The sequence below is a fragment of the Equus asinus genome, chromosome 2 (assembly GCF_041296235.1).
Source record: "Equus asinus isolate D_3611 breed Donkey chromosome 2, EquAss-T2T_v2, whole genome shotgun sequence".
NCBI classification, from domain to species: domain Eukaryota; kingdom Metazoa; phylum Chordata; class Mammalia; order Perissodactyla; family Equidae; genus Equus; species Equus asinus.
In genome coordinates, this window is record NC_091791.1 from 86,447,738 (window position 1) to 86,469,886 (window position 22,149).

Below are 22,149 nucleotides of genomic sequence, written 5' to 3' on the forward strand. Positions count from 1 at the left end.
AGGTGATTCTGATTTACAGCTGGGCCTGGGAACCGCTAGGGTAGGGGCGCTCTTCAGAGAGTCTTGAGTCTGGTGTCTATGAACAGCTCCACTGGGAAGCCAAGACCAGCAAGGACCCAGGAAGGGGCCCTTCCCACTGGATACTTATGACAGATGTGCCATAGAGAGGGCATCTGCAGGAAGGTGCAGTTTGTCCAGGCCAAGGCTGCAGAAGGGCCCCCAGCCTGTCCTTCAGAGGCCCAGAGTCTAGACTAGACTTGCACAGTACTGCAGGGGTCTCAGAAGCACTTCTTTGAGTGTTACAGGAAAGGTGCCGCTTCCTGGCTGCTGGTGGCCTGGCTTTGTGTCGTGGGAGCTCAGAGGCCCGTGCTCCTGGGCCCACTTCCTTTCTCAGGCTGACCTGTGGAGGACCTAGGGGACAGCCCCTGCAGACCATGCTGTCCACAGGCACTATCCGTCCCACACACACGCTCAAGACACAGCAGTAAAATTCGCTGGCCCTAAAATTGGAAAGAAAGGTATAAAGAATTAATGTTCAGTAGTCTCCCGACAGCTTAAGAGGAAAGATTAATATTTAGAAAATTTCACATTTGAAATGAATTTTAAGACCAGAGGTTCTCATTTTAGACTGGTCATGACTTTTACAGAGAAATCATAACCAATTATAGATGTTACTTATAACCAAATAATTTCAACAGCAAAAGTACCCAAATCCCTCTAAAATTTAATAATAAAAATTACATTTAATGTAGAATGGGGTGAATTTCAGTGTGTTTGATATTGGTTGCAGGCTGAGGTGGTGTTGGTAAATGGTTAACTTCTGGCTCAGGGGGGCGTGAGGGGGACCAGCCCTGATGCGTAGCCTGCTGATTGCAGAGGAGCAGCTGCTCCTCAAGGGCCTCCTGCCAGCCCCCCTGGGACTCACCGAACCGGAGCCGGGCAGGGAGGTGCAGGACCACCCCTGTGGCGTGTTCTCGATGCACTTTACATCTTGCAGATGGGGTAGAGGCAAATAACCTCAAAAGCATAGATAAGAGCAAAATGTACTAAGGTAATTAGGAAATGATGAGTTTTGAGTATTATCACCTTTGTGGGGTTTTTCGGGGGGGGGCACACTTTTTTGACAAATAAATTTTATTTTTTAGAGCAGTTTACAAAACTGAGTGAAAGTACAGAGGGTTCTGACACACTGCCTACCCCTATACGTGCACGGCCTCCCCCTCTATCAGCATCCCCCACCAGAATGGGACGTTTGTTACAATGGATGAACTTAACATTGACGCATGGTTATGGCCCAAAGTCCATAGTTTACACTGGGGTTGTACCAGCTATGGGTCTTGAGAAAAGGCCATCATTACAATATAGTATAGAGTATTTCACTGCCCTAGAAATTCTCTGTGCTCTGTCTGTTCATTCCTCCCTCCCTTTAACCCCTGGCAACCACTGACCTTTTTACTGTCTCCATAATTTTGCCCTTTCCAGAATGTCATGTAGTTGGAATCATACAGTATGTAGTCTTTTCAGATTTTTTTATTGTGTTGAAATATACATAACATAAAATTTACCGTTCTAACCATTTTTAAGCATGCATTTAGTACATTCACAATGTTGTGCAGCCGACGCCACCATCCATTTCTAGAACCTTACCATCACCTCAAACAGAAACTCTGTATCCATTAAACAATAATTTCTCATTCCTCCCTCCCTACTAGTAAACTCTAGTCTATGGTCTGTCTCTGTGAATTTCCCTATTCTAAATACCTCAAATAAGTGGGATCGTGCAACATTTGACCTTTTGTGACTGGCATATTTCATTTAGCATAGCATCTTAAAGGGTCATCCGTGTTGTAGCATGTGTCAGAGTTTCATTCCTTTTTAAGCCTGAGTGGTATTCTGTTGTGCGTGTATACCACGTTTTGTTTATTCATCTGTTGATGGACATTTGTGTTGTGTTTACCTCTTGGCCATTGTGAATAAAGCTGCAGTGAACACTGGCGTGCAAGGATCTGCTCAAGTCCTTACTTTCAATTCTTTTGGCTATACAGTCACGTGTCACTTAACAGCGAGGGTGCGTTCTGAGAAATGCGTCATTAGGTGATCTCGTCATTGTGCGAACATCGTAGAGTGTCCTTACACAAACCTAGATGGTGTGGCCTACTATGCATCTAGGCTGTATGGTACTAGTCTTGTGGAACCACCATTGTATCTGCAGTCTGTCACTGACCAAAACATCGTTATGTGGCGCATGACTGTATACCTAGGAGTGGAATTGCTGGATCAAATGGTAATTCTGTGTTTAGTTTTTTTTGAGGAACAGCCACACTGTTTCCTGTACTGGCTGTACCATTTTACATTCCCACCAGCAACGTTTGAGGGTTCCAGTTTCTCCACATCGTCACCAACACTTGTCATTTTACTTCCTTTCTTTTTTTTTCCTGAGGAAGATTGGCCCTGAGCTAACATCTGTGCCAGTCTTCCTCTATTTTTTTTTTTTAAGATTTTATTTTTTCCTTTTTCTCCCCAAATCCCCCCGGTACATAGTTGTGTATTCTTCATTGTGGGTCCTTCTAGTTGTGGCATGTGGGACGCTGCCTCAGCGTGGTCTGATGAGCAGTGCCATGTCTGCGCCCAGGATTCGAACTAACGAAACACTGGGCCACCTACAGTGGAGCGCGTGAACTTAACCACTCGGCCACAGGGCCAGCCCCCCTAGTCTTCCTCTATTTTGCATGTAGGCTTGAGGAGCAGTGTGTAGGTCTGTGCCAGGGATCCAAACCCGTGAACTCTGGGCTGCCAAAGCAAAATGTGCAAACTTAACCACCTGCCACCTGGCCAGCCCCATTTTTTGTTTTTTTAATAATAGTCATCATGGGTGTGAACGATATTACTTTTGTTTTTAATACAATGTATTTAATTATGAATTTGTATAATTTAACTTTTAATAACAGTTTATGTTTCACAATAGGTTTGAAAATTTCCTAAAAATTTCACAGTCAGCTCTCATGAGTTGGTGCAAACCTGCTCAAGCTCACGGCTGGTTGCAGCCTCTGAAAGTAAAATGTCTGGGGCCCCCAGAGATCTTAAAACACTCTGGCATCTGTTCTTTATCAAATAATCGAGTAGTAAGTGCTGGAACTTTCGTGCTAGTAGACATTCTGGTACCAGGGGCAGAGAATGTGTGTTCTTATTTTTTAAGAAATATTGTTTCCCTCAGGAGGTGACACTGTATTGGGTGAACATTTCCCAGATAAGAGTGAGAGCTCAGGGCCTTGGTGCCCATCCATTCTGGGTCCTGGAGCCAGGTGGAGACCAGCAGAGCCTCCCACATGTTGCGCTGGCCTCTGATAATTGCCAGGGGTTGTGTGCCCCGTGGCCCTCACTGGCTTCCCGGCTGCTTTTTGGCCTTCTCCTTTGGGATTTGGCAACCTGAGGTTCCTTCCTGTGCTGTGCTCCAGAGGAAGAATCGTGTCCAGAGAGATTCGGTGTGGCCCTTGATCTGGATGCCCCTTATGGAGAGGAATTTGACTCTGAGGATAACTTTTGGCCAAAATGAAGCCCACCCGGTGGTGTCCTGTGGTCTAAGTAGCAGATGTGCTTTGGTGCTTTGATGGTTTCAGCTCTTGGGCGCCAGGGAGGCAGGTGGGGGGAGCCTTCCAGGCCCCCCACAGAAGCGTATGTGGTTGTCCACAAGCATCTGCCTGGCCACGGTTTGGTTGTCTGCTGGTCATCGTGGGAGTAGAAGAAAGATGGCACTGTGTGTGCGTGTGTGCCTGCGCACATGCGTGTGCTACCACTTTGCAATTCTGATGCCGTTTTGCATCCAACTGCCTAGGGAGCCTGTTCTTGCCGCCAACGCTTTTTGTGGCTGGAGTGTGCAGCCAATGGCTGACATCAGAGCTTCAATCACATTTTTGTTTGGCATGTTTATTTCTGTTAAGCGTTTTATTACTTTTCATGAGCTCAGAATTGCAGACATCTAAGGAATTTGCCCCTTGACTCAGTTTCTTGCCGGAGCAAACAAAAGACCATTGACTTGACACCAAGTTGGGGAGAAATCACAGTGTGACCCTCTCTTTTTCGACAACCCCCTCGGAATTTTGGCTTATATGGGCTGCAGCCACTGCAGAGTGAGCTCACTAAGCTCCAGGCTAAATCTTCGTTTCTCAGAGTCTTACATTCATTCACCTTGCAAAGCCAAAAGCCTTATTATTTTAATCTTTCAGAGAGACTCAAGCTGCATAATTAACATTTAGAAGATGGATCGTATCACACAATAAGGAGAGTCCAGTCCTGGCCTGCCCTGCCCTTTGCCCTGCTCCCTTCTCTGTGTCTGCCTGCCCAGCATACCTCCTCTGTCCACTGAGGTGCCCACTGGGCTGTCCTACCTTGGGATAGAAGGAGCACATTTGCCAGTTGATTTTCCTTTTTTCCCACTGATCCAAATCTAGAATAAACAATATTTTCGTTCCTTTGGCCTCCTTTATTTTACCCATCAGCAAACAAAGTCCTTCTTGTTTTGTTACTTCTAAGAGGAACTTAGAGGGCCCTGAGATCATAGAATTGTAGGGACTTTCAGGTCATTTAGCTCAACTACACTCTCCTCCCCCACAAACGCACAGGGACATGGACACAGGAGCCCCCGTGCCCCTGAAGGCTGGGCCTCCAGCCTCTGCCCGGTGACTTCATGAAGGCTTAATTAATTCACATTCCTCCAGGCAGCCCATTTCCATTTTTGGAAGGGCAGAGTCTGTAAATTGAGAAGTGACTTGGGTCTAACTGAAATTCCAAATGGGAGGGCAGTGGCCACGTTCCTTCTCATTTTTAAAGTTTTGACTGATGGCCAGGAGTGACAGGAGACATGCAGACCAGTTCAGAGGCTGAGGCTGGGGATGAAGTGGGCTCTGCAGGAAGCAGCCTGGTGCCTTGTCGAGAAGTAGGGAGCCAGCTAACCTCCTTGGGGCGGGGAGTACCTCTGGGTGGGAAGTACTTTATGGAAGGACAGTCTCAATTTAAAATATTTTATCCCATTTTCAGTCTGTATCGCCCACTGTGTCCCAATCTTTGGTTTAGGAAATATGATCCCCAGTAGAAGCTGGGTGCACATGAGACATTTGCCAGCACAGGAAGACAGCTGGGGGTTAGAGGGGTCGCCAAGGAAAGGCCACTTCTCTGGTCGTTTGTTTAGGCCAATGAACAAAACAGTGGATCCAAGATCAAATTCTCAGAGACTGTTCTGAAGGGCTCTTTCTGTCGTGTTCTGCTGTTAGAGGCTGCGGAGTGATTTCAGAGTTCTCATTATAATTAAGCACTTGCATTAAACTGGCATTTTCTCCATTGATTTTGCTGATCACTGCCTTTCAGATCTCTGGGAGGCACATAGGGAAGGGTCCAGGGCTCAGATGGATTGGCGTTGGCTGGCAGATTATTGCCTGACATTCTTTTCATATGTCACCTCATTGAATCCTCACAGCAACCCTGCAAGGCAAGTACAGTTCTCCTTTTACAGGTGAGGAAACTGAGGCTCAAAAGGCAAAGTCATCTTCCCATGGCCACATGGCTGATCACTGGCAGGGCTGAGACCTGCGCCCGTGCGGCCCTATTCCCTTTCTTTCAGAGTCTCTCATGGAGTCCGCCATGGGCCCCCCAGGCATTTGTCAGGTGTCAGGTGATGGGAGGGGCGTGCTTGGCAGCATCAGCCAGCAAGGTGAGGGTGAAGCCAGCCTGAGCAGGTGGGCACATTCTCGGCATAGCGTCACAGCATCAGGCCTGTTTTGAGCCGGGAGTTGGGATATTCCTAAGTTTTGGATCCCCTGTGGCCTGGGGTGGATGTTTGCATGGGGTATGTTTGGATGGGGATTTCAGATTTATTCTTGAATTTTTATTTCAGGACATAACTTGGCAAGATGAGCACTCTGCCCCCTTCTCCTGGGAAACAAGGGTAAGTTGGATTAAATTTAGATTTGTTTGTCGTTTTTAAAAGAGTTGCGTCGCTCTCTATTTCTCTTTCAGCATCTGGTGGACTCGGAAGACAGCGGCCCCACTGCCTGGCTGCAGGTGATGTGGCCATTGCTGGCGGACAAGGAGAGGCGGAGGGGAGAGAACTGTGGTGACTTAGGAAACTGGTGTGTGTGGGGTGGCGGTGGAGTTGAAAGCAGTCGTCAGTATCATCAGCCGGGCCCAGTGATGCCCTTTGACTGGCAGGCTCAGGCCCGTCAGGGGCCCTTTCTTTGCTCCTGCCTCCACCCACCACCACTTAGACCTTGGTGGGGGTGCTCCAAAGGCAAAGCGTTGAAGGGGGCTCTTTTTGGTGAGGGCGGAGGGAGGCCCAGTATAGCTGCTTTTATTAAAATGAAATCAGAAGGACAACAGGGACAGGAAGCTGGGTAGATGTGGGGACAAGGGAGACACAGTGGCAGAGACAAGACTGCAGATCTGTCAGAATTGCCTGGAAGAGTCAGCTCTATGGGCGAGAGTCCTGAACGTGCAAGAGAAGAGGGAGAGCCTGCTCTGTGTACCATGTGAAGCAGAAGTAGCCCCTGGATACACATACCGGTGCAGTAGCTAATACAGCCCAACTTGGATTGCTAACTCTGGTTTCCTAGTCATTCACTTATTATTATTATTGCCAGAGTTGCTTATGAATATCAAGCTTAACTCACTTCGTTTCCCACCTCCTCCCCAGTCGCCCCAGTAGAAGTGCGTTAACAAGCAGCTAAGTGACCAAAGGGCAGGTGTCTCTAATCCAAGAAAAAGAAGGAATTTTTTCCTTGGATTCTCTGAATTCTAGAACATTCAGTGCTGTGTTTTGGAAGGTGTCTTTCCATAATGGGGGTGAGGAAGACGACTGCGTGCCTGGAATAGGGCTTAGACTTGAGTCAGATCAGGGATTTCAAGCACTGATACTTGAAGAGGCTTATTTCTTGGCTTTTCACTTGTCCCGCAGTTGCTCATCCCAGCAGAAGTGGGCAGCCAGGGGGCCTGGGGGGAGGAGGAGGGTCAGAGTGGGGCAAGGCAATGAGGGGGTCAGTCTCCGGAGGCCTGAAAGGCCTCACCTGGGGCCCTGTGTCTTAAAATGAGATATTTGACCAGGGTTCAGATGGGGAAGGACAGCTGGCATTGTTGCACACAGGCAGCATTTAGTGAGAGTGCTGACGGCCCCAGGCTAGGTGATGCCTGTGACGGTTGAGGCGAGTCTCACATTAGTGTTAAAAGTTGGTTGTGAGAGTACATGGCCTCGATTTGGAGGAACAGGTTCATCCAGCAAGCACAGGGGCCTTCTGCCTTCATTGTACCGCTGCATGGGCTCCTAACATCCTAAAACCAAGAGGCCAACCTCTGCATCCCACATGTGCTATGTTTTATTTCCACTGCTGATGAATAACCTCAGTCTGTGCAGAGGGCAGGGTGAGCGAAAATGGCGTGACCAGAAGCTGGAGTCTCCCTAGGCATCTGGACACTGGGGGAAGGGGTGGCTGAGGTTGGGGTGGGAGACAGTGAAGGATAGCTAGCCTTCAACGAGCAGCCTGGAATAACAGTAGCTCCTAAATCCGGCAACGAAGCCCTTGTCTAGTGACATCGTGCAGGAAGTTGTAGATGGGTAGGAAGTACATCATCGCGTTGGCATTCAGCCAGGGCCCTCCATATTCCTCTCATATGGCCTCCCAGTGATCCCGTGGGTGAAACCTCGTAGTAAGAGGCAAGTAGGTGCTCTGTGGGTTGGGAAGGGACAGCTTGGGTGCAGTGGCCCAGAAAGCAGCACAGATTTTCCTGGACTGGACCCTGTATTAGATGGTATCACAGTGATAAAGGCACAGAGAAGTCAAAGTAGTTAGAATGTTCTAAGCCCCAAGTCCATCGTGTGCCCCATGAGAATACCGGCTCTCTTCAGAATTTACCTTGTTAAATGTTCCCGAATCAGCTGTTTGCGGGGCAGGACATTCATCTATTATAACTTGCTGCAGATGACATTCTGGGACAAGGATGGGGCAGCGTCTGGGCAGCTGCTGAGATGGGCTCAGGTCCTAGGGCTGGCATGGGGAACAGTGCCTGGGAAAGGCCTTGGGATCAAGAACTGATAGGGTCCAGTGGGAATCACACACGTGCCGGTGCTGTGTGTCCACAGCCCCCTAGCCAGGTCCCTTAGGAACCTGGTATATTGAGAAGGCTCAATAAAGCCAGGTTAGAATATGCTGACCATCTTAACTTGCATCCTTTTAGTAAAAGGCATTGTCTTTGTGGCTCAGAGTTCTCAGTCCCATTTCATGTTCCCTTTCAATGAGGGAGGCAGCAGCTTTCAGGAACTGGTGGGCTCGCTATGTGTCCTCACCTTTCAGTTTGATCTCTCAGCATCAGACTTATGTAGTTTAGCGTTAGAACTTTGTAGAGGCAGGATGACGGCATCCCAGAGAGCAGAGGAGCTCATCATCCCTACTCTGTCTTCACGAGTCAATGTCGAGTTCTCAGAAGTCCCACCACTCACAGAAGTCCCACCACTCACACCTCCCAAGCCTTAAGCTCCAAGCCCTGCCTCCCTGCTTCCTGGGCTTTGTCACCTTGTTCCTTGGGGCTTAAAGCCTGATAAGAACCTCTTTGGAGAGCTGCAAACAGGAGGTGGCTTTAGCCAGGGCTGGGTGGCCTCCATCTCCAAGTGCAGGACTGGAGACTCAGATGCTGTTTCTTGTCCTCCTTCTATCAGTTATCTGCTAATGCATAACAAATGACCCCACAACTTCATGGCTTAAAGCAGCCGTTGTTTTGCTCATGCTTCTGTGGGTCAGCAGCCTGGGAGGGCTCAGCCGGGCTGTTCTTCTTTTGGCCTTGCCTGGGATGGCTCCCGTGTCATCTGACAGCCCGATGGCAGCCGGCTGCTCTAAGATAACCTCACTTCCGTGTCTGGTTGGTGCTGGCCGTCAGCCAGGCCACATGTCCAACGAGCCAGCCTGGCCTTCTTCCTGTGGTGGTGGAAGAATTCCCTGGCACAAGAGTGGAAGCCTACAAGCCCTCTGAAAATCGCACAGTGTCGCTTCCGCTTTGTTCTGCTGGTCACATCGAGGCACAGTCCAGCCCGGATTCAAGGTCTAAGGAAATAGGTCTCAGCTCTTGAAGGAGAGTTGCCGAGAATTTGTAACCATTTTTTATCTAAGATTCCACACCCTGGCATCTGTGACGCCAGGTCATTTCATGCGATTGTTTATCCGTCATCTATTGCTTTGTTTTTAAATTTTAAATTGTAGTAAAATACACATAACATAAAATTTGCCATCTTAACCTTTTTAAACGTGCAGTTCAGTGGCATTAACCACGTTCACATGGTTGTGCAGCCATCACTGCCATCCATCCACAGAACTCTTTTCATCTTGCACAACTGAAACTCTGTCCCCAGTAAACAGCTCCCCATCCCGCTCCCCCAGCTCTGGGCAGCCACCATTCTACGTTCTGCCTTATGACATCATCCACTGATTTTTTGAAAAATTCAGTGGAGATTTATTATACATCCCCTCTGTATTAGACATCATACTTAAGACGCAGAGATGAGTAAACACTTCTGCACTCAAAAGACAGCCCAGGGAGGAGATGGCTGCATTTGGTGGCAAAACTCACGTAGGAGAAAAGCCTTAGCCGCACGATCATTCTTTCAGTCATTTTCTCCATTCACTTAACACGTACTTACACACATGTTGGTAGATAGAATCTCATGCCTTCCTCCAGCTCTTCAGGTTAACAGACATTTAATGAGGGTCAGCTGAGTGCCCAGCTCTTTCTCAGCTCTGACTTCTCACCCCCCCATCATCAGATCTACTGAGGCCAAGCTAAGCCTGACCCCAGGTCACGACTGTTGGGGGCGGAGCTAAGAATCCTGGGGATTTGGGTTCCTTGCCCAATTGCCGCACCTCTGTATGGCCTCTTTCCTGAGGCCGGGCTTGGTGGTTCCACCTGCAGAGAATGAACTGGTGCTGTCTGTGCTTGGGACCTGGAGTCGCTGCCCCAGTCAAGCGCAGCTCTGGTCAGGAGAGCCCTTGATGGCCCAGCGAGCCCAGAGTGGTCTTGGTGTAGAAGCTAGACACCTGCTTCTTCAGTCCTGCTCAGTGTCCCAGCCCATCCTTCCCTACCTGGGCCTCTTCCTTCCTTCTGAGGCTGCTCCAGCCCGGTGCCTCTGCTACTCTGACCAATTCCATCACAGAAAGGGGCTCAGAGGGAGAGCTGCCTGTCCATGCCTGTGGGGGTGGTCATGGTCGTCATCTTTTCCACTCTCGGCTTGGCAGGCGTGCTGGGGGAGAGGGTACCCGTGGGGCCCCGTGGTGAATTCCTCTCTCATGCTACTGATGTTTCTGGAGGAAAAAACCCAGCACTTGGAATGCACCAGAGAGGGGAGGCTGGAAGCAGAGAGGATTCTTGGCATTCTCCAGTCAGTCTGGGCTGGGGAATTTAGAGGAACTGCCTGTGGAGGCAGGTCAGGCCCTGGCGCTGGGGTCTGGGCTCTGGGGACCCCACCCCAGCCCCCGCTTGCTTTCCTCCCCCAAGCTGTCTGGCCTTTTCCTCCATCTTCCCCAGGCCTTCTCCCGACGTTCAGCTGGAGACAGTAAGTAGGCTGGGTGGGGACCGGTTCCTTGATTCCTTTGGGATGAAAAGATCTCAAAGGGCCAGTATAGACCATTCCCAGAGTGGGGGCCTTCCAGCCCCTTCTTCGGGAAGAGAAGTGAGTACTTGTGAACATGAGCGCCTCCTGGGTGCTCTGCCCTCGTCAAGGATTTGCACACATGTTGCATTCCTCACCCTGGGGAGGTCAGTATCACTGTTTCTGCCACAAGTCAGGACACGGGGGCTTAGGGAAGGCGATCACTGGCAGGTTGAATGGACGAGGAGAGATTGGAACTGGGGTCCATCTGTGGCTTGCAGGTGTCTTCTGCCCACGGGGGGACAGAAGGGTGTTCCAGCAGGATGCACATAGAGGATTCCCTTGGTTCCAAGCTGTGGCTCTGCTTGGCTGTCCATCCTCACTGCCAGCCGGAAGTTTCTGAGAAGCATGGTAACATGGGGCTGCCCTGTGCCCCCATCACAGTGTAGTTCCTGCACCACTTGGGGCCCCCAGGCGCTCCTCTCCAGGACCCCTCAATCTCTGCCTAGCAGTCACTTTCCTCCCTTCCCCCATGCTGTCCCTAACTCACCCTCCTGAGACCCAGAGCTGACCTGCAGTCCCCTGCTCTGGACCTTTCCTGGTTCTCTGTGTGAGTAGAATGACATGTCAGTACCCTCAGCCCTGCCCCTGTGGCCCCAGGGGTCTTTCCTCAGGTCTCTTCTGCTGCCCCCTCAGCCCCCTGCTGCCATCGCACAGGCACTGTTCTGTCCTGCCTCAGGGGCCATGCTCTTTCTTACCTCAGTGCCTTTGCTCATCACCCCCCCACCCCAAGCGTCTGAAGGGCCAACCTGCCCTCCAGACCCCCGCAAATCCAGTTTCCAGTGATTCTCCCAATCATAGCCACGGCTGAGCAGTTCTCCACATGCCCCAGTCTGCGCTGAGCATCTTGGGCTCATCTCCTCATTTAATCTTCACAACAACTCATTTTACGGATGAGCAAACCAAGGCGTAAAGCGAGGGATGTGAGCTGGACGTCTGTGCCCAGGGCCGTGCTTATAACCCCTGTCCTGCAATTCTGGAATTGTCCCTCTTCTGTGTTCCCTGTGAGAAGTACTGTGATAGATGAAAACACAACTAGTGTTGTGGGTGTTTATTGATTGTGGGTGCATCTTGTCCCAGTGAGATGGCAAACCCCTGGAGGGCAGAGACTATCATTTGTCCCTTAACCTTAAACCCTGCACCGGGGCCCCTGCACATCCACCACCTATTGGGTCTCTGGTAGTTTCCTGGCTCACGTTGCCGTGGGGCCTGACAGATGGGCACTATGGACCGGAGCAAGATTCATCCATTTGTTTGCCCAGCTCTTTAGCTCCCCGTCCTCCCTGGTAACATATTTAGCTGTTCAGCCCTGGTCCGTGTTGGGGGCCTTGGGATTAAGGGTGGGCTGTCCATCGGGCACTGCTGGTCCCCCGATGGCCTGGAGGGTTTGACGTCCCCAATCTCCAGGGGCCGAGTCATGCTGTCTCTTCCCTGTCAAGTTGTCTCTTCTAATTTTGAGATTCTAAAAGTTTGTAGTACCTTTCCGTCTTCTTCCTCCTCTTTCTTCTTTGGAGGAGGAGGTGGGGAGAATAGATGTTAAACGCTTTGTGAATTTATTAGGATTTGCTCCACTAAACTATTATGTTTTCTGACAATGTTTCTGCTGCCTTTGTCTCAACAATTTAGATCTGCCAGAGGCTGCCAAGCCAAACAGTTAGTGTTGGCTGCATGCTCTCCCTCTTTACTGAAATATTACACATTCCTCTCCAGTGAGTGGGACGTAAAAATAGATACTGGGCTCAGTTGTGGTCTTTCTGTTTTTAGAACGGACGTGGCCAGCTGAGACCCGGTTCCCCACGTGGGTGACCGATGCCCAGTCCCGGCTCGTCGGGACTAAATCCTTCTAGCACATCTTCCCTGGGGCTTTGACTAGCACTTGGGGCATTCAGGGTGGGGCTGTCAGCATCTCTGCAAGGGGCCAGGGCTTCCTGTTTATTCCCCCATCTCTCCTGTCTCAAAGACCTCATAAGACCACCGAGTTGAATCTCCCCACGCTGTCTTCCTGCCTGGACGAGCTGGAGTCTGACCCAGCAGCTGTTCTTCACCCGCAGTGTCTTCTCCCGGGGCCCCTGCTCTGTGTTGCTCAGGGCTGTGGGGTGGGGCTGGCTTCACCGCCTTTCCCAAGAGCTCTTTTTCCCACCTGGAAAAACACTTTTTTCCAGAAGTGAAAAAATTGCATCCGGAAGTTCATTGTCTTTCCACTTTCCTCCCCTTCTCTCTGCCAGGCTCTGTACCTGTGCTGGGCCCCAGATCAAGGTGGGACAGCTCTCATTGCTGGGTCCAGAAGTGGTCCCCCTGCTAGCCCGTCAGTTCCATGAGGCAGACTCACCCATCTATTCCAGGGTCAGAAGGGCCCCGAGGTGCCCAGGGCCCCTTCACACCCATCTCTCAGAACCTCCGGTATGGCATGACCTTTAAAGGGCTGGTAGAAGGTGAGGAGGTCAGAGTTGCCAACAGTCCCAGAACTATAGGCTCAGGGAAAGGGCAGGACAGGACAAAGGCTCGGCCACCATACCCATGGGGAGCTTCGCAGCTCAGACTCCATGCCCCAGAGGGCGTGCGCTCCAGAGTAGCATTCATGCCAGCTCTGCTGTTTATTCCAAGCACAGACACTTCCTGCGTGTCCAGCTACAGCTGACAGGCACCACGCACCACACCCTGGGTGCCCCCAGGAAGGTGTGAGAGGAGCCCGAGCCAGAAGGGAACCAATGGGAATACTACAGATGCCCCCATAGCTTGTGATCGTGGAGGTGGAGCTTAGCTGACCTCAGACCACGCAGAACTCAGGGGAAGAAGGAAGTAGTTTGCATTTACTGAGTAGTTACTGTGTGTCAGGCCTTGTGCTAAAACCCTGAGGCACATTGTTCATTTAATCTTGACAACAGTCCAATGGGGTAACAATGATTATTACTCCCTTTTTACTAAAAAGGAAAAAAGCCCAGGTTTGTGATTGGGTAGCTGCTGGGTGGTTTTGCCCTTTACAGAGGAGGAGGGGGTTTAAGGGGAGGAGGGTGACTGGTTTTAGAGCTGGAGGTGGGAGGTACCTGTAAGCATCTTGGTTGGGTGTCTGGTAGACATGGGGCTCGGAGGAGCTCCTGGATGTCTCCGAGGGAGAAAGCACAGCCAGCAGGGGCAGCCCACGAGGAGCCCTGGTCTGGGAGAGAAGGGGGCATGGCCAAGAGAGAGGAAAGCTGGGTTGGGGTGGAGTTTCGGAAGCTGGAAAACAGTAGAACCTCCTGTAAAATGGCAGAAGGAGCTAAGTGGAAGGCGCCACGTGCATATGACCCGTACGACTGTGCGTCTTTGTAAATGAGTTCGCAGCTGCATTTCCCTCTCTCTGGTGCTGTCTGTCGTAGGCACCTTGACAGGTAACCCCCAGGGTAGAATGAGATCCCTGGGGGCCACAGTCCTGGACACATGGCCTTGGTCGAGGCCACTTTTGCTGGAGTTCCTGGAGCTGAATAAAATGAGACCCAGACAAGAAAAAAGACACTTTGCTCCTTTTCTCCCTTCCTCCCCTGCCCCCTGCCCAACAGGTATGTCAGGGACAATAACCTCTTGTCCTTTGGGGTGAGGAGTAGGAAGGAGACGCAGCACCAGCTCAGCTGATCGAGGAGGACTGGTTTTTTAAGGAAGATTGTAGTCTTATTTTATTTGCAAAATCAAAAACAATGTATGCTGAGGGAAAGAGACTTAGAAGCAAACATCTAGAACTTCTTTTCTTCTGTGAGTTCTGTTTTCCTTATTTTTATCCCCAAAGCCCCCCAAACCAAGTAGCTGCTTCTGTCAGCATGGCCCTCTTCTAACAGGTGACACCCTCCCCCGAGGAGCTGTCACGTGGTCTCCAGTTGTCCAGGGAGCCATGGGAACAGCCTCTGTCATTCTGTTCAAGGATGTCACGTCCAGCTGAGTGCTGCTCGGTGCCCTTTCGACAGCAGCTCTGAAGCAACCAGGAACCACTGTGACCGCCTACTCTTCCCAGCATCCCTGGCCTGGCCCACGGCTGCCTCCACATAGACAGATATTCAACCTAGCCTTCCAGAGGCTTCTAAGCAGAGATCACCACTGGAGAAATTGTTGATCCTAAAAAAGCCTGGGGTTTGATGAAGTGCTCAGTTTTAAGTGCCTTCCTTACACTATAATTTCCAGATCAAAGTTAGTTCTGTTCTCTGAGTCTTGGTCCCCACTTCCGAGCTATTTTTTAGCAATTTGCCTATTTAAAGAAACCATCATCTCTAGGCCCATAATCTCCCTGTATTCTATTGTAGAATTTGGAAATATGCAGAGTATTGAGAATGGTTCACTCAGAAATAGTGCTTTAAAGGAGCCAAGGACATACATCGGAGAAAAGAGAGTCTCTTCAGTAAATGATATTGGGAAAACTGGACAGCCACATGTGAAAGAATGAAAGTAGACCATTATCTTACACCATACACAAAAATTAACTCACAATGGATTAAAGACTTAAATGTGACCTGAAACCAGAAAACTCCTAGAAGAAAACATAGGCAGGACACTCTTTGACATCAGTCATAGCAGCATCTTTGCAAGTACCATGTCTACTCAGACAAGAAAAACAAAAGGAAATATAAACAAATGGGACTACATCAGACTAAAAAGCTTCTGCATGGCAAAGGAAACTGTCAACAAAACAAAAAGACAGTCGACCAACTGGGAGAAAATATTTGCAAATCGTGTATCTAGCAAGTGGTTAATTTCCAAAATATATAAAGAACTTACAACTCAACAACAAAAAAGTGAACAATCCAGTCAAAAAGTAGACAGGGGGGCTGGCCCCGTGGCCGAGTGGTTAAGTTCGCGTGCTCCACTGCAGGCGGCCCAGTGTTTCATTGGTTTGAATCCTGGGCGCGGACATGGCACTGCTTATCAGACCACACTGAGGCAGCGTCCCACATGCCACAACTAGAAGGACCCACAACGAAGAGTATGCAACTATGTACCGGGGGGCTTTGGGGAAAAAATAAAATCTTTAAAAAAAAAAAAAAAAAAGTAGACAGAGGATCTGAACAGACATTTTTCCAGAGAAGACATACTGATGGCCAACAGGCACATGAAAAGATGTTCAACATCACTAATTATTAGGGAAATGCAAATCAAAACTATAATGAGATATCACCTTACACCTATCAGCATGGCTATAATCAACAAGACAAGAAGTAACAAATGTTGGAGAGGATGTGGAGAGAAGGGAACCCTCATATACTGCTGGTAGGAATGTAGACTGGTGCAGCCACTATGGAAAACAGTACGGAAATTTCTCAAAAAATTAAAAATAGAAATACCATATGATCTAGCTATCCCACTACTGGATATTTATCCAAAGAACATGAAATCAACAATTCAAAGAGATTTATGCACCGCTGTGTTCATTGTAACATTATTAACAATAGCCAAGACGTGGAAGCAACCCAAGTGCCCATCACCGGATGAATGGATAAAGAAGATGTGGTGTATATATTTACAGTGGAATACTATTCAGCCATAAAAAAGACAAAATGGTCCCATTTACAACAACATGGATGGACCTTGAAGGTATTTTGCTAAGAGATTTAAGTCAGGCAGAGGAGGACAAATACCATATGACTTCACTCATATGTGGAAGATAAACAAACACATAGATAAGGAGAACAGATGAATGGTTACCAGAGGGGAAGGGGGTGGGGAGAAGGTGAAAGGAATAAAGGGGCACATGTGTGTGGTGACGCATAAAAACCATACTATTGGTGGTGACCATGATGCAGTCTGTACAGAAACTGAAGTATGGCAATATACCCCTGAAATTTACACAATGTTATCAGCCAATATGACCTCAAGTGAAAAAACAATTAACAGCCCTTTAAAAATCAAACTAGGTCACTGACATTCTTGTAGAAATCCTGCCTGTACAAGGCTCTCCGTTGTTTCCATGGATGTTGTCCCTGGTGGCCACTGGCTTTTTATATGTGTGTGATGGCCAGCACGGCTTCAGGCCTTGGAGTCTCTTGTTCCAGGTTGAAATTCCAGCTGCACAATCTCGGACTGGACTGACCTAGGATAATTTAATCAATTGCACCAAACCTCCATTGTCTCATTTGTAGAAAGAAGAAAAGAAAAAAACCCAACAACAACAAGAAGTATGCCTGAAGCCTTGGATGTGCTCTGTCATCTCCATCGTTCTGAACCACAGCACTGGCAGGGCCAGAGCTTGGACGTCTTTTTCTTGGGTTTTATTTCTTGTAACACTGAGCTTCAAGGCAGCCTGTGCTTGCAATTTGAACTTGAGTCCTTCCTCACCTCATCATCTCATCTTTTGAGCCTTGAGGGGACACCTCTGGTCGTCAGAATCCGGGCTTTTAGGAGAGTCTCAGACTGAGAGAATGTGCAGCATTATGGGTTCGGGGCCTGCAGTTTCTGTGGAAGAAGCAAGATTCTCATCTTTGCCCTGACAAGCACGTCCATGCCCACTGGTGAGAGTCCTAGGAGAGAGCTGTTTGTAAAAACTAAAAGACCTGAATCAACAATTTATTAAGGGAAGGAATATGCATTAATGTGATAAAGAACCATGTTTTGTATGTAAGTGAGCACAGACAGTTTTAAATTAGTATACTCAGTGATGATAAGGAAGCAGTGCCTGAAAATGCTACTCCAATATATAGCTTCGGCATTAGAAATTGGGCAGCACCTGGAAGACAAATTTGGTGGTTTGCATCTAGACCCATAAAAAAAGAGAGGTGGAAACCTTTTGTATTTGGATACTTCACCTCTGGAAATCTATCTGAAGAAATTAACTCCAAATGGGGGAGAGCTATAGGTGTGTGAAGATGTTCGTGGCAACCTTAATTATGACAACAAAGATTAGACCTGGCAAATTGTCAGATAATAAGAAAATGGTCAAGTAGATGATGGGGCAGCTACCCAATTTTACACCCATTCAAAATAATGGTTACAAAGACCATGTCGCACCATGGATGATGCTTATGATTAAGTGAAAAAACAATATCCAAAACAATATGTATAACAGAATTGCAACCTCGTAAAATATGTGTATGAAAACACACAAAAATATGAAAAGTAGTAGTGATTATGGGAAGGGTTGTGAATGATTTGTTACTTCTTTTTTCAAATTCAAAAACTTGCTGTATTGTAGTTTTGTTACTTTTATTAAAAAACAAAGACGACGGGGTGTATGAGGGAGCAGAAGTCACGAGGAAGAGAAATTTCAAGATTGATTTTAGAAATGATTGACATGGCAAGTTGCTTTCTCTGCAGAGCTTGAGAGATGAGGTTCTCCTGTGTGTTCTGCTGTAAAGGGAAGGGGTTTAGGTTTCCATCTGATGATCTGTTGGTCAGAACAGCTCAGCACTACAATGTTTAGACGTCACCGTGGCTGGCAGCCTCGGACTCAGGACAGTGTTTCTGGAGCACTCAGATACGGGGCTGTGGGCTGTGCCCTGCCTGCTGGGGGTCTAAAGAGGAAATGTCTGCAGCAAGGTGCTATCTTGGTCAGCTTAGGTTGCTGTAACAAATACTGTGGGGGGCTTAAACACCAGACATTTATTTCTCATGGTTCTAGAGGTGGGAAGCCCTGGATCAGAGTACCAGCGTGGTGAGTTTCTGGTGAGAGCTCCCCTCCTGGTTTGCAGACGGCCACCTGCTTGCTGGGTCCTCACATGGTAGAGAGAGAGATCGTCTCTCTTATTACCTCCCAATGCTCCAGCTCCTAATACCAGCACTTTAGGAGTTAGGGCTTTGACATATGGATTTGGTGGGGGGACACAATTCAGTCCGTGGCAGGTGTGAAGATGGAGTCTCGGACAAGGGGAGGGTCAGGTCTCCACAGCAGTACTCAGGCCTGCCCTTGACTTTCTTGGTTTAGTCCAGGAGAGCAGGGTCTGGCTCTGTTGGCTTTCTTTCGCCATTGTCCGCCCCTGTAGGTCGGGAGGGAAGAGGCCCTGGAGGGGAGGGCTGGGTTAGGCTGAGCTGTGCGGCCTTACTCATCACCGTCCCATGGAGGGCAGTCTCCCACCAGGCAGCTCCTCCTCAGAAGGTGCTGGAATCACCCTTGAGGAGACAAGTGGGTGCTCTGCTCACCAAGCAGAGAGACCTTCATCATCATAAGATTCAGGAGTCTTGGAGCTGTTTGTGGCTCAGAGTGTGACAGAGTCTTGGTATCAAAGCTTCTGCTGTGTTTCAGGTACATGGTGGCAGTCCTAAAAATAACCACCCAGGACAGAGAGGAGGTTCCAGCAAATGGACAACAACCATGGTTATTGCTGTTGGGGGAGGTTGTGTGAGCTGGCACACCTGTTTCTGTTGATTATAAGATTGCTTTCTCTTTTTTTTCCTTCCTGTGTCCCGGCTGTAGAGTCAGATGGAGTTCAGCATCTCCTCCTTATCCATCCAAGAGCCGAGCTGCGGCGCTGCCACCAGCGAGCCGAGGCAACTCTCCAAAGTTTCTCAGGGCTCGCAGGCCCTCCGATCTTCCCAGGGCAGCAAGTCCTCCAGCCTGGACGCTCTGGGTCCTACCCGGAAGGAAGAAGAAGCATCCTTCTGGAAGATCAATGCAGAGCGGTCCCGGGGCGAGGGGCCTGAGGCTGAGTTCCAGTCGCTGACCCCCAGCCAGATCAAGTCCATGGAGAAAGGTGAAAAGGTCTTGCCTGCCTCTTATCGGCAGGACCCCGCCCTGAAGGACAAGGAGGTCAAAGTGGAAAGGCCCAGCAACCTCCGCCAGGAGCAGCGTGTCCTTCCCAGCATCAGTCTCGAGCACGAGAGGCCCCAGCCTGTCCAGACCTGCACCAGCACCTTGAACGAAACCACCCGCTCTGAGCCCATGGGGAAGCTGCTCTCTCCCGAGGCCAGGCAGGAAGATGCGGAGGATGTGGAGGATGCTCTGTTCTCGGAACCCATGCCTGCACAGGTGGGTAGCCTTGCTTCAGGCCAGGTGGCCCCCTCCTCCGGGAGTGACCTGGGGAGACTTCCTACGGGACGGGTGGGCCGCAGATGCCCACGCTTTCTTCGTCTTCCCCTTCCTCCTCATTTTCTCTGCCCAGCCCTTGGAAGACTTTCGGGGTGAGGACTGCTGGCTTGTTACGCAGCTCAGTGACTGACAGAAATGCAAGGAGATAAGTTTTGTGAGTCCAACTTGGTGCCATGAGTGTCAGTCTGTTATGTGATTATGTTGCAGATGCCCACTGCCCTTCCCCAGGTGTGTGAGGACAGATCAGGAAGGGAGGGCAGGGGGCAGTGAACAGGGGGTCTCACGAGGAGGAGGCGGCCAGTGTGGGAGGGGTTTGGATGCCCACTGAACCAGGGGGGCCTGTAACGTTGGCTGGGGCATTAGTGAGGAAGGGATCAGCGGGTGGTCTGATGGGGACATGGAGGAAGCAGGGACCCCAGAGCCTCTGCCAAGAGTGGCCGTGCTTGTCCTCAGGGACCAGAGGAGACTCTTCCTTCAAGGAGTGATTGGCAGCTACTCATTTCAAAGCAGGGCCGGAATAGGGGTCCAGAGAGGAGTCCTAAAGAATGGAGTTCTTTCTAGGGGATAGAGGAGAAGCAAGAGAAAGATCTGAGAGGCTCACTGGGTGAGGGAGAGTGTGTCGTGAGGAAAGAGGGACTCCGCGAGAATAAATAGCGTGAGCGGCCTCTGAATGTTCTCCTGTTTCTTTGTGGGAGCGGTGACCATTGTCTTTATAGTTGGTCTGCATTTCCTAAGAAATTGAGTGAGCAAAGAGAAGACAAGATGTCTGATTATGATGTTAAATGGAACTAGTGTTGGAGGATTGCACAAAACCCCCAAAAATATAGATAAATAGTCATATTTCAGAGGGGGACCTTCTTTGAGGCAGTGTTTTATAATGAACAAAGCTATCCTTTGGAAATAGACAAGGGAGAGAACCATTTCTGGGGGAAATCATGGACTGGATGCCACCACAGACAATGGTCCATGTCCTGTCCATCTTGGAGACGACAGCATTTCCCCTGATATGCTTTCTGGCATTCAGAGCATTTCGGGATGGGTCAGAGTGCTGGCTGAGTCCTGCTGGGGGGAGGGCAGGAGGGAGGAAGGGCTGGGAAGGGGGAGCAGCTTGCTCACCAATGAGGACAGCCAGAGGGAAGAAAATGAGGGGTCCCTCTTGGCCTCCTGGGAGTGCTCCCCGCTAGTTGTGGCCTTGGGATGGGACCAGACGGTGATGAGCGAGATCTTGCTTTTAAACATATACTTCAGTGTGCGTGCAGCCTGCAAGTCCTGCTGCTTTCAGAGCAACCCCCTGGGAGGCTCTGCACCCAGGGCTGTCACAGCTCCAAACCATATTAGGCCTTCTCTGTGGGAGCTGCCCAGACAGCCAGTGACCCGTTCTTGAGGACTGGGTCTGGATTTTGGAGCTGGGGGACATGACCTACTGGCAAGGCAAGCAGGCATACTTCAGCGGCTCTCCTCCCCTGGTCCCCCACCTCTCTGTGCACCCCACTGGGCTCCTGGCTCTCTTGTTGTTGGGCAAGCCCAGGATGTGGTTTTCTCCATGTTAGGGCCATCCAGTCTCCTTGGCTGTCTTTTCTTTTCCTTAATGTATCTTTGAAAAAGTTTTATTGTAGCTAAATATATGTAACATAAAATGAGCCTTAAAATACTAAGTATACAGTTCCGTGGCATCAGATACATTCATATTGGTTTGCAACCATCACCACCATCCATCCACAGAACTCTTTGATCTTGAAAAACATTGGCAGCTCCCCATTCCTTCTCCTCCAGCCCCTAGCAACCATTGTTCTCCTTTCTGTCTCTATGAATTTGCCTTCTTTAGGTCCCTCATGGAAATGGAATTATACAGTATTTGTCCTTTAGTGACTGGAGTATTTCATACTACATTTCGTTTATCCATTCATCTGTTGATGGACCCTTGGGTTATTTCTACCTCTTGGCTATTGTGAATAATGCTGCTATGAACATGGGTATACAAGTATCTGTTCGAGTCCCTGCTTTCAATTCTTTTGGGGTATACCCAGAAGAGGAATTGCTGCATCGTATGGTAACTCTATGTTTGTCTTCTTGAGGAACCGCCATACTGTTTTCCAACAGTGGCTGTACCATTTTACATTCCCACCAGAGGTGCACAAGGATTCCAGTTTCTCCGCATCCTCACCAACTCTTGTTTTCTTTTTCCTTTTTGGATAACAGCGATCCTAGTGGGTGTGAGATGGTGTCTGTCTTTTTGTGGCTTTAATTTGCATGTCTCTAATGATTAGTGATGTTGAGCATCTCCTCATGTGCTTGTTAGCTGTTTGTATATCTTCCTTGGAGAAATGTCTGTTCAAATCCCTTGCCCAATTTTAATTGGTGTGTTTTTTTGTTGTTGAGCTGTGGTCATCCTCTGGGTGTTTCCTGGAATGGGGTTCCAGGTGCTTCCACGCCTCTGTCAGCAGATGACCTCATCAGTTGTCCTCCTGAAGAAAGGGAGCCCTGTGATGGGTACTCC

The 22,149-nt window shown here is 49.3% G+C and overlaps 1 protein-coding gene across 2 annotated transcripts in view; it reads left to right on the plus strand.

Annotated features, from left to right (window-relative positions):
* C2H1orf198 (chromosome 2 C1orf198 homolog) overlaps nt 1-22,149 on the plus strand; it is a 33,811-nt gene that overhangs the window by 7,613 nt on the left and 4,049 nt on the right. For both annotated transcript variants that reach the window (XM_070492961.1, XM_070492968.1), the window contains exons 2-3: nt 5,888-5,938; nt 19,041-19,592. In XM_070492961.1, the coding sequence (XP_070349062.1) occupies nt 5,888-5,938; nt 19,041-19,592 (603 nt within the window). The remainder of the gene's footprint in view (nt 1-5,887; nt 5,939-19,040; nt 19,593-22,149) is intronic.